The following is a 12,694-nucleotide window of genomic DNA, read 5'->3' on the forward strand; positions in this document are numbered from 1 at the left end:
TGTTATGCTATGCCCATTTTTGATGCGCCGTTATTCAATGTTTTTCTCGTCCTGCTGTAATGTTTTTTTCATCTGATCTTTTGTCCCCACCACTTTTCAACACAAACTGACGCCCCTGCTCATGTTTTTACGATTTATTGCTTTAATGTGATATAGAGTTCTCGGGATGTGGATGGGAGTTTAATGAGACTTCTGGTGCAGAAATCCCTTGATGAATGTCTAATTAGCCCACTTCTATAATTGAAGTCTAAAACGAATCCTTTCGAAAACATCTCAGAGTATATCTTGCATGTCTGTCTTTGACATTGACTATATTTATACCTTCAATCCTCTTTAGTGGCTCTTCTGAGACTAACTAGCAGATCATTACAAGAAAAACTAATGACAATGTCACAAGGCCAAAACTGATAACATGGCTGGTTTACTAGACCACAACGCATGAGGTTTTTGGCGGCTCTTCTACGCCGTTGGAGAATAAAAAGTCTATAAACAGAACTGGCCATAAATCTGAGCTTCGTGGCTCTGTAGGAAGATGAAAAGGTGCATTTTATTGCCATGAATGAAGCTGTTTGGAGAAGTCGTGGGAAACAGTAAGGTGGAATGAAGGGTGAATATGCGCTAACAACACTATGTATTGTGTGTCAGCCACACCAGTGAAACTCTTTTGGGTATACTGTGTAAATATTAAGATACTCTATTTAAGGGAACAACCCTAGACTCTTCTGAGAGCTGAGGGAACAACTGACTGAGCAAAGGTTAACCACTGCTTTGCCAAATAAGCAACATACTTATTTTTTATTTTAATGTCAAATAAAAACCCATCCGATCTGCATAAGTCGCAATGGCTTACGCAAGACACATAATCATGCAACACGACAAAAACAAGATTTCTGCTGTGGAGCCTTAGCCAATAGACTAATGCTTTTCTTTCCATTAAAAACAAACATTAGTTACTATAATGAGAGACACATTACTTATCAAAATGGCCCACTTATGTGGTTTAAAGAGACAAAGAACCAAGAACTGATCAAGAAATGTATAGTTCATTAGACCAATTCAAAGGGGAAAGCCATTTCCAGCAACTCTCTCATTTACTATCACTTCCAGTAATGACTGAGCTGTCATTCGAATGGTCTTCATAGCACTAAGTAGGGTTGTTGTGGTCAAAGGAATTTCCTTTGCAGTAATTTTGCTTGGCTCACTAGTGCGGTATGTGGTTTTACTGCCTTTGTTTTTTAAAAGTATTCAAAGAAAATTATTATTTAAATCCAGAACAATAAGGTGCACTGAGGTGGAACGCAGGGTGCTACATGTCTTTCCATGTATTAGAAAAAGATTAACACAACTTAAATATATATTTTTGTAAAAGACAAAAATAAATTGAAGAACATCATTTATGCTAGGGCAAATTTACAGAGCCATGTAATTTTTTTGTGCGCCTGTAAATGTACAAAACAAATGCAATACAGAAGGCAATGCATATTAATAAAGGGTTTTTCAATAATATATTAGTAGATAAATTAACGTTTATCTATAAAGTATGAATGTATAAAACATTATTTAGGCTAAGTTAAGTTGGATAGATCACTTTTAGTCATTTACATTTTGTCATAATTTCAGAACATGCTTAAATGTTATCCATAACAACTTACATTATATCCTGTGTGTTCCTTGGTCGAAAATATGTGGAAATATATGCGAGAAAAAAGTACAGAACTAAAACGTTAAGCTTGCGCGAAGCGAACGAAAAGCCATTATAGTACCAGACAGATCCAGTAGCGACAATTACCGGTACTGCAGTGTGTCATGTAGATGTCCATTAATGTAAACGATGTGCAAAGTAGTTAAACCAAAAAGTGTGCGATTAATAAGTAATTGGCTTTTAAAGTTTGGAGTCGACTCTGAATCCGTGAAAAGAGTCAAAATACTTTCTAATATTCCGCCTGTTGTCTGCTTAAGTATCAAGGTAACACTTTGTGTAATCTCCGCCTACAGTCTTGCCCGAGAGAAACGAAAACCCTGACCTGCCCACAGACACTTCAGCTAGTTAGTGTGTTAACATCATGTCGAGAAGACACTGCACTGTAAAAAATACTTTGCTGCCTTAAACATTTTTGTTGAATCAACTCGGATTTACAAGTCATTTCATTATTTCTCTTGACTAGAGATGAGTTGTTATAACTACAGGTGAGTTGTTATAACTTATAAAATTAAGTTGACTTTTCTATATTTTACAAGTTGTGACAACTCCTCTCTGTTGACATGACTTGTAAATCTGAGTTGATTTAACAAAAAATGTTAAGGCAGCAAAGTACTTTTTTACAGTGTATGTTTTCAGCTGTAAAAGGCAAGTTTGTGTTGTTTTCACTACCAAAAAGAATGAAGACGTGAAAAATCAGTGGTTAAAATTACTTTTTCAAGGCGGGATTTACTAAATGTTTCGCCATGAAGATGGTTCAGTACCAACATGTGTCTCCTTACCAAAACCTGTAAGTATGATTATTACGTTATGTGTTTATTTTCCCCCGAGTGTTCGGAATGTCTAATTTACTGTAATGTCTTATCAGTAAGTTAAGTCACGCTAGCAACTGGCTAAGGCATGTTCCAGTACGTTTACTGTTTAGCTGTGGCCCCGTTAGCTTACATACTTGCTTAAATGAATGTAAAAATGTTAGGGTATGTCATCGTTTTTATTGCTTGGATTAGCCTAATGATGAATGATGTGTATTGATGTCGGTTTTCAAACTCTTAATGTCTTGTCAAAAAAATGCGCTAGCAGCTGGCTAACGCATGTTGCAGTTACTGTTCACTGACTTAATTTTAAACAGTACATTTTGAAAAACACTGTCATTATTCTCTTACATGTCCGTGCAGGGGCATCGGACTGGGGGTAAAACCAGTACTGATTACCAGGGCCCCAAAGGAAGAGAGGGGCTTTGAAAAGTCTGAAATATATTATGGGGGTGGGGCATAGGGGCCCATCATAACTGCCTATGCATAGGGCCCGAGGTCTTGGTGAACGCCCCTGTGTCCGTGCATAAAATTGGAAGAATATAATTACATTTTAAATATATATATATATATATATATATATATATATATTTTTTTTTTTTTTATAATTTTAATTAAACATTATTATTTGAAATATTGAGTAGATTGTGGTCCCTTAATGTGTAGTGATGCGTGTTTATATTTAAAAGTAAAAAAAACCTTTGTCTTTATAAAAGTTCTGTTACATTTCATAAAGTTTATTGAGTTGGATCACATGATTTTTCGGTTGGTGAGCTTCAGAAAAGGTCACGTGATTTCTGATAAGGAAACATAGGGACCATCAATGCTCACTGATTTTTGCATTGCATTGTGGGAATTTTTAGAGACAGAACGTTCCAGTGCACTGGAAGGATTTTGCGATTAAGACAGCCCTTAAATGTCCGACTCCCTGATCAGTGCCCTGACTACTGAACAAGGGAGCTGATTGAGACATATCCACTGTTTAGCTGTGGCCAGGTTAGCTTACATACTTGCTTAAATTAATGTAAAAATGTAAGTGTCTGTCATCGTTTTTATAACTTGGATTTATGATGAATGATGTGTATTGATTACACTAATGTCTTGTCATTAAGTCACGTTAGGTCAATGCATGTTGCAATATTGTTGGACTGTGCGGAGACTGTGTCAGTTGACCAATCAGGGCAGAGTAGGCTACCCAAAGGTGTGGTTTAGGCAAACTGAGTCGTTGAACGGCTTCAGACGATTCTTTTAGAGACCTCTGAGAAATGGGGTAATATTCATTTTTTATTTTGAGAAAATTACAATGTTTTTTCACCTTGCATGCATTTAAACCTGTTGTTAGGGACTCCTTAACAATATTAGAAAGCTTAGAAATTAGACCTGACTGGCATTTTAATAAAGCAGACTCTTTGTAATAATGTAGAAGACGTGGTGAAACAGTCGAGTTGGCAGATGATCATCATGTTTATAATGTTTCACGCAGATATTGTTGATGAAAAACTTGCATATCTAAATGCCCAGGTAAAAGTCAAGTGTTTGGTCAGTTAGCAATAAAGCCACTGGCGTATAATTGGCTTCAACTCGCTCATCCGCGGTGCGGATGATGTAGATACACAAATATAAAACCTTTAAAGGTTTTTATTTAAAGCGGTATTAATGTTGCTAAGCAATCAGTTGTATTATGCCGCTTTGTATTTTTGTTGATCAGTTAAAGTAATTTTAAACTTTAAAACTGCATTTAGAGGCAGATGATGCCAACTCTGTCATCTCAGTTTCACTTTGTGTGCGCAAGGCATTTCACACATTCACTGTATGATTTAACGAAACATGAACAGCCTAGTATTACATTGTGAATTGAAGTATTTACGAAAAACAAACGACCCTCTTGACAATTTATTTGGCCTTTATTATACATGTATGATGTGAAAAACAAGAAGCTTCATGAATTTAACGTGAAAACCGTGGTTGTTGAGGTTGCTTGTCATCCATGTGGTTGGCTTGTCAGTAGCACGGTAATATGGTTACAGTGACAGACCTAGCACTGAGTGAATGTGGTCATTACCATACACTTTTAACCATTCCTGATCTAGAGTATCTCATTGGTGCTGGGTACAAAACAGAGTTGCATGGATTTGCCTGAAGTGAAGAACGTATTATACCTATTATTCATTTTTTGCAAAGTAGTTTTTGCTCTTTAGTCGTCTGTTTTCTTGTTTGCCCTTTTGTTCTTGCTCTCTATTTCTTGTTGTAAAGACAGTTATTAAAACATTAGGACCACAGGGTAAGATTTTAAAATAAATGAAGATTCGAAACAATCATTCCACTCTCATCCGCCGCCCTATTCCCCAGTGTCGATCCACTTCCTGTGTAGCTGACAGTATGAACTGGGGAATTTGCTGTATACTTGCTGTTTAAATGCTTGTATAAATGCTAGTATATGACTCGGATCAAATAAAATCGTCGGCCCCCGACTTTCCAGCGCTTTTACTGGAAATGCAAAGGGTTATTGACAATACATCTGATTAGATTTACAAGAGGACAACAACTGCCCCCCATCTTTTTTTCCTACTTGGGAGATAGATTAAAAAGGAAAAATGGAGACAGAGAAAAAAGGAAGGAAAAGAAGGGTTACAAAAACACAGAAAGTGAGAGGAAGAGATTTCATTACTCACATCTGACGCAGGACCCTTATCTGCTCCAGGGCAGGAGAAGGTGACGAATTCATGGCAACGCTTGTGTACCACAAAGCAACAGACTACAAGAAGAAAAGAAAGACAGGCATTTAGAATAAGAAAATATTGCACCCACAGACATTTACCTGCTCTGAAACAAAATCTGTTTGATAACGCATAATGAGTTTAGCTGAGACCCTATGAGTTTGAAATGAAATATAGCACCGCACAGGGCCTCAATACAGCCATCTTTAAAAATAAGAATAATATAGGGCTATGTATTATGTTGTGTATCTATGAGGATGTTTAAACTTGGTATGAAGAACTGGATGATGTTTAAACGGTGTTCAAAACGTTTTAAGCTCGTCCACTTTCGACCACATTCAGAGGTAGTCGAAACTCTTTCGATCGGATTGTTTTTGTAGTGTAAACGCTAGGGGTGTAACGGTGCGTGTATTCGTACTGTACCGTTTCGGTACAGGGCTTTCAGCACGGTGCACATGTGCACCGAATGGCCAAATGCAATCTTTTGTGTGCGGTACATATGTCAATTTTCGTGTTTCCACACAAACATATTAAGTAGGGATGTCCCGATCCGATCACGTGATCGGAAATCGGCCCCGATCACGTGGTTTCAGACTCGATCGGAATCGGATGTTACCTCCCGATCAGGACTCGGATACATATGCAGGGTTTAAAATCCATTAAGGTCTCGCTCTGCTCCGCGCCAGTGTACGCGCTGCACTGGTGCGTGTGAACTGATGAGAAGAGAATAGGCTTGTTCGACTACATGCAGCACCGCAACAACCGGCAGCCGGATGACGTCTAAGTTCCGCGAGAGCGATTTAAAAGCAAACTCCTCCGTATGATTTCGCGGATCACTCTCGCGGTCATTTGACGTCACCCGGCTGTCGATTGTTGTGGCGCCGCATGAAGTCGAACAAGCCTATTGACGTGCTTTCAAATTCATTCATAGGCTTCACACTCGTGCGTGCAAGGAACCCACGACAAAACCGGGTTTTTACCGCTCATTTAAACGACGCGTTGATCGTTTTTGTCATCATGTGCTCAGGCGCAGCTCCGCGTCTCACTCAGAACCTCAAGAACGCGCATTCGCGCAGGATACTGTAGAGATGAGAGATAGAGAGAGGTAAGAATGGTGCCCACGTCGAGAAAACTTAATAGATGTCTAGAAACAAAGTATTAAAGTATGTATAGCCATGTCACTCATCTCATTACAATATACAACTGATTGTATAGTTTAATAAAATAATGTATTTTGATGATACATTACGACATAACTATAGGTATTTTATAACTAACTGCTGACCAGCTTAGGGAATCTCTATGGCTAATTTATAAGACATATTGCTGAATCAGTATGGTGTTTTTCTTGTTAATTGAGTCTTTTTGGGTAGCCTATCTTATGCCTAGAATTAGTCAAGGAGGTTGATTCTTATAACTTGCTTCAAAGTTTGATCAATTGTGCATAATGACATGTGCAACAATTGCATATAGGGTGTCAGACTCATAGATTTGCATAATTTAAAGTTCAGGTTTTAAAGTTTGGGTCAACATGTGGCACAGCTTTAAAACTGAAACTTATAAAATCCTTAAAACTGAAACTTATAAAATCCTATCAGAGGTTCAAAATGTCATTGAAACACACCAGTGGCTTTGCTGTCATCAGGATGAAACATTTTACCCCTCGAACCCTCCCTCCCAACAGAGCATCCCCACAAAACAAATCCCAATTTAACCCCTGTACATATACTATATATTAGGGATGGGCAATATAAACGATATGCAATATAAACGATAGAAAATTGGCATACGATAGAGATTTTCAATCTATTGCACTATCGCGATAATGCGTGTTGATGAAACAATCTACCCGCGAACTTTAGCCACGAGCTGCAGCCGAATAAACATGGATGAAAGCGTCAGCGAAACAGAGGAACTCGTGAAAAAGACAGATGCAACATCTATTTTTTGGATTTAAGCTACATAAGTTACATAAGTTAACTGCTGCTCCACGCGCGAAATTGCCATTATGGTCTAGTAATTGTGAAACATGCAATATATATATGCAATATATATGCAGTATAGTCCCCACAAGCATTTAAAGTGTTTAGTGTTAAATAATTAACTGTGTTTTTAGCAGATAGATCTTGTCGGCTTTATCATTTTAAAAGTAGATCACCACACAAAAAAGTCTGGACACCCCTGCTGTAGAGCGTGTCAGGCAAAAGTTCCAGCTAAGAAGTAACAAGGTAACAAGACTAATCTGGCCATAACGGTTTACTTTTACTTACTTTTTTAGCAGTTTGGCTTTTGTAAGGGTCTATATAACCTGTTCTGAAACGAGTCTATTGAAATTATTATATCGCAATACATATCGCTATCGCAAGAGGCTGCAATGTATAATGCAATATGGATTTTAGGCCATATCGCCCATCCCTACTATATATATTCTCATTATTTTTTAACACATCTGTAGTTATGCGCTGGCACAGAGTTAGACTCTTTTGACTCCACACAGAAACAGCAATGCGTGCGGCATGACATAAGGAACATCCTGGTTCTGTTTTTTCGCTCTTATTTATTCTCTTTTTATGTATTATAGAAGTATCGGATCGGGACTCGGTATCGGCAGATACTCAGAATCAAATGACTCGGACTCGGACTCGAGGGCAAAAAAACCTGATCGGGACATCCCTAATATTAAGTGGCGGAAGTCTCCGCGTTCAGCGCAAGTCTTCTGTCAAACATATAACATAATTCGGGTCGCATAAACATTTTTATTTACTTAGTTGTATATTCGTTTGATTATTGATGTAAACGTTTGCGTGTCATGTCTAAATGAGCGTGTTAAACGTGTGTCAACGCGCTGTTTTGTTCTTTCAAAAGTGCGTGAGAGGTTGCGCGTCTTTCGTTGCTACGCAATCATTAGTTGCCCTTTCTGTGACAGCGAGAATAAGGAATGCATGATCAGATTTTTCATCTGCACCTCACGTCAATTATATCATTGTCACAATGCGATCAGTTAGTCGGGACAGAGAAGATCTGTAACCCGGGCTTACTCAGCTGCGGAGGGGTTCATTAGTTTAAGTCACAGCTTACATTGGCAACACAAGCAAAGATTAGGAGAAACGTGCAAAAGAAAAAAAATGGCTATGTACGCAACTCACTCATCTTAATATGAGTGTATAATAAGTATACCATAATGTTGCTTGCTATGCAGTTACACATAGAGCAGTAATATTATTTTTATACAGAGATGGTACATAACCAATTCAATACTGTGACTTAAAGGTGCAGTGTGTAAATTTTAGCGGCATCTAGTGGTGAGGTTGCGAATTGCAACCAACAGCTTAGTCCACGGCTCATCCCCTGCCTTTTGAAGCACATAGTGAAGTTACGGTAGCTGCCACTGGACAAACATGTCATTGTCGAAGACAAATTGAGAAAAAAAATGTCCTTTAAGGGCTTCTGTAGAATAATGGCGGCACAACATGGCGACTTCCATGTAAGGGGACCCTCGGTGTATGTAGATAAAAATGTCTCGTTCTAAGTTAATAAACACATAACGGTTCATTATGAAAGGTCTTTATACACCCCTGATAGTATAGTTTAGTATATTATTTTGCATTTCTGTCAAAAGATCCTTCTAAAAATTACACACTGCACCTTTAAAAAAATACCAAAATAAATCAAAACAGAAAAAATTTTTGGTGGCAAAAATGTAGGCTAATAGTTCATAAATGTATTCAGGAATTGAATTTGTTAGTTTAGTGAAATGTTTTAGTAGAAACATTTTAAGAGAAGGTTAAGAAAAGATTTACCTACTGTTATAAAATAATGTAAAAAAGTATGTTATTTAGTGGAGAACTTTGAAGCATTATTTTATTTATTATTCTTTTTTATTTTATATATATTTTATAGTGCTGCACAATTAATTGCATCGCAATCACAATCACGATGTCAGCCTGTGCGATTATATGACAGCAAAATGTTGCAATTATATTAAATAAATAAATGTGTGGACTTGTTAACACAAACTTTCTGATAACAGTTTGATGATTTTCCTTGCTGTTTAAAAAAAGAAAGAAAAACGAACAAAAAAGGCAGTGCACGCACGTGTATGGTGTGCGTCGTCACTTATACCAGAGCGAAGATGAATGCAGAGGAGGTTGACAGTGATCTGGTAGCTAAAAAAAAACTCTACGTCTGTTGTATGGCGGTATTTTGGATTTAGGATTACTGACACTGAGCAGTTGGTACATCACGTGGCAATACGAAAACATTTATAGATTTACAAATACACATTTTAGCATTATCACTAAACTGTGTGTGGATTTTCCTTATAACCCTTAAAAGTTGACTCATGATACCATTTAGTATAATCGCAATCGCACATCGCAATATTAGCATCAATAACCGAAATGGGAAAAATTACCCAAATCGTGCAGCCCTAATATTTTATTTATTATATTTTAATAAAAAGTGTTTAAAATAGTGTAAACAAATTGTTAAAAAAAGTTTATAGTAATAAACAACCCAGTTTAATGTATGCATTTTCCCTTACTGTACCAAAAATGAACCGAACCGTGGCTTCAAAACCGAGGTACGCACCGAACCGTGATTTTTGCGTACCATTACACCCCTTGTGGTTGAATGTGTTCGAACAGCCACACGAGACCGCCTTCTCTCCGCCTAATTATCTAATCTGTGGTGCTGAGCACAATGTTTTACGTCTTTTCTGACTTCTAGCGCGAACAGTACAGCGCTATCTTTAGGATTTCATTGATAAAACTAAAGCAGCTGATCTCCGTGTCTTTCATTAGTTTCATTTTGCGAGTGTGCAAAAGTTGCACAATGTTATTTCTTCAATTGCGCTGAATATCTGAGAAAGCTCTTCCATAAACATGTACAAAACACTGTGCACCGTTTACTAACAACACAAGCAGCGCACACTAACATAATATTAGTTTGCATCCATAAACTCGTTATTACTCCTGCTTGCGTTTAAATGACAGCAGAGAGACTCGCCCACAGTCTCCACAGACCATCCGCTCTCATCAGTAATCAGGACAGAAGCGGTCGAAAGTATACAAGAGAGAGGGATTTAAATACCAGGTGTAAACAGATTGTGTCTCTCTTGTCCACTTGTGATCCGATGGACAAAAACACATCTTAATATAAAGTGTAAACAGCCCCTATGTTAAAGCAGGTCTCAGGATCAATGAGCATGCTACCTAGAAATGTCCTAGAAAAATGCATTAGCTGGTCCCTATGATGGTTTACCAGAAATGTTGTCATGTCTTCAGTATCTCAGGTTCTCAGAAATAAGCAACAGCACTCACATATTTCATAAAAGCATCCTGCTATTTACTATCTATATGATTTAATGATGTATGACACCAACGATTGCAGAAGGATATCAGTCAGGGCGTGTTATACAGCTTTGCTGTGACACCAGCTATGTTTTACGGTGTGACTGTCATAAACATGTCACAGGTAATCGAGTCATTGGTTGTCCAATCTTTAGTGGATCAAGGTCCCCGCTAGCCTGCAAATTCAAGCCTGATGCTGAAATAAGGAGTGGAGTCTATGTTTGAAATGACGCACTAGGGCTATGTACCGCCAACAATTTCCCGATACGATACGTATCCCGAAACAAGGACGCACATCACAAAACAAGACCATTTTAAATTACATTTTTGTTATGAATATAGTAACATTTTTATTATCGTTATCTGTTTATTGTACATTGAAGTGTTGTAACAGTTGTGTTTTTGCTATTCATTTATTAGCTTTTGGTGGAACTCGTAGAAAGACAAAGTTTCAGTACTTAACTCATGTTGTTTCAAAGCACTTTTACAAAGGTAGTGCCTTTGCTAGGCATTATATTCTTCTCTCAAATCATTCTTTTATATCTATGAATTTATGTATAAACATGCAGTCAGACTAAATACTATTTCTCTATAGAAATCAGGTTATTAATGTGACAGCTAGTTACTTTGAAGTAGCTTTAAATATCTTCTCCTAGACACACTTTACACCTGCAGCTCTTTGTCTTCTTTTTTCCCAAATGCATTGATGTATTATAACAGAGCGGCTAATAAAGCAGCGCACACTTTATTGATTTTAAATTTTAATAGCTTTATTACAGATTGCTTACGAGATTACATGCAGTCTTTTTTGTGCAACGCTACTTTAACTTCATGACTCGCCCTTTGCAGCAGTTTAGGTTCAGATATCTGCACTTTTATACTGAACTCATCGAAAGAGAAAAAGAGACAGAGTATGCGGTGCCCTAGGCAAGGTGTGCAGACACGTGCGCGTGAGACGGACACGCAAAGTGAAGTATACCACGCTACCTTTCACTCTACATGCACAGGCATCCTTTCCATACTGATCACGGATCAATTGCGACTCGTCACGCTACCTTAAAAAGTGTATCTGAATCGTCGTATGGATACACGGCACTATAGCACACAATTTTTTTGTATGCGTGCCATGCACAGCGAGCAAATTTTAAATATGAACAAAAAAGACCATAAAAGCAGAGCATTCTATGTGGAATAGTGTATGTCACAGGTGGCATCTTTAGCTCTATTTTAACTTACTTTATATTGTTAGGTCATAATTTTCATTAAAAATAATGTATACCTTGAATGCACTCTGGAGCCACTCTGGATAAAGGCATCTGCCATGCTTAAATGTAAATGTAATATAAAGATGACTAGAAGGCACTCACTGAATTAAACATGCAGCATTGTGACAGCAGGGTTACTCCTAATCCTTGTCATACAAGCAAGCAGCCAATAGGCTTCAGACCTGTAGAAGCAATGAGTCCTATACAAACATGTACTGTGCTGAATTACATGTACAGTACAATGTCAGCACTTCTGCGGTGTGACAATGAGGTCATCATAAGTGCATTAATTTTATACAGCTGAAGGTCATTGTGTATTTATTTGATGTATGCTTTTTAACAGCATGGATATTTCTGATCCCTATCAGGCTTGAGCAATTATAGCGGTTTTCTTGCTGAATATTACATAAGAAGTCTCTCACATTTACAGTACTCTCACAGGAATCCACAGAAGTCGACAGTAACTGTGGCCAAAATACAACAGCAAAACTTCTAAGATAGACTAAACAGCCACTGTCACCCACACAGATTTAGTCTAGTAAGAGAGACTAGAGAAACAAAAACAGATTTGGAAGAAGACTCAGTAAAAGGAGGAGGATTGTTCAGCAAAGTTTGCTCTTTTTGTCATTGCTTTTATCCTAAACCAGACGTTCTCCAACTTTATAGGTCTAGTACCGCCGTTGAACAAAGCAGAACATTTAAGTAAATTTTATGAGAAATGTTTACCCTAAAGCCTTTCGCACACTGGGTGAAAAACGCAGCGTTGCGCTACGTCTAGGGTATCATGATTATAGAAAATAATATGTTTGAATTTTGCATGATGTGACGTGGTACTGCGACTCTCACACGG

General features: G+C 37.7%; 1 protein-coding gene across 4 annotated transcripts in view; it reads right to left on the reverse strand.

Moving 5' to 3' along the window:
• The window catches only part of prkcbb (protein kinase C, beta b), a 165,011-nt gene that overhangs the window by 117,591 nt on the left and 34,726 nt on the right, over nucleotides 1-12,694 (reverse strand). For all 4 annotated transcript variants that reach the window (XM_073857195.1, XM_073857197.1, XM_073857194.1 and 1 more), the window contains exon 3: nucleotides 5,184-5,266. In XM_073857195.1, the coding sequence (XP_073713296.1) occupies nucleotides 5,184-5,266 (83 nt within the window). The remainder of the gene's footprint in view (nucleotides 1-5,183; nucleotides 5,267-12,694) is intronic.

This window comes from Misgurnus anguillicaudatus, chromosome 19, assembly GCF_027580225.2.
Source record: "Misgurnus anguillicaudatus chromosome 19, ASM2758022v2, whole genome shotgun sequence".
Lineage (NCBI taxonomy): Eukaryota > Metazoa > Chordata > Actinopteri > Cypriniformes > Cobitidae > Misgurnus > Misgurnus anguillicaudatus.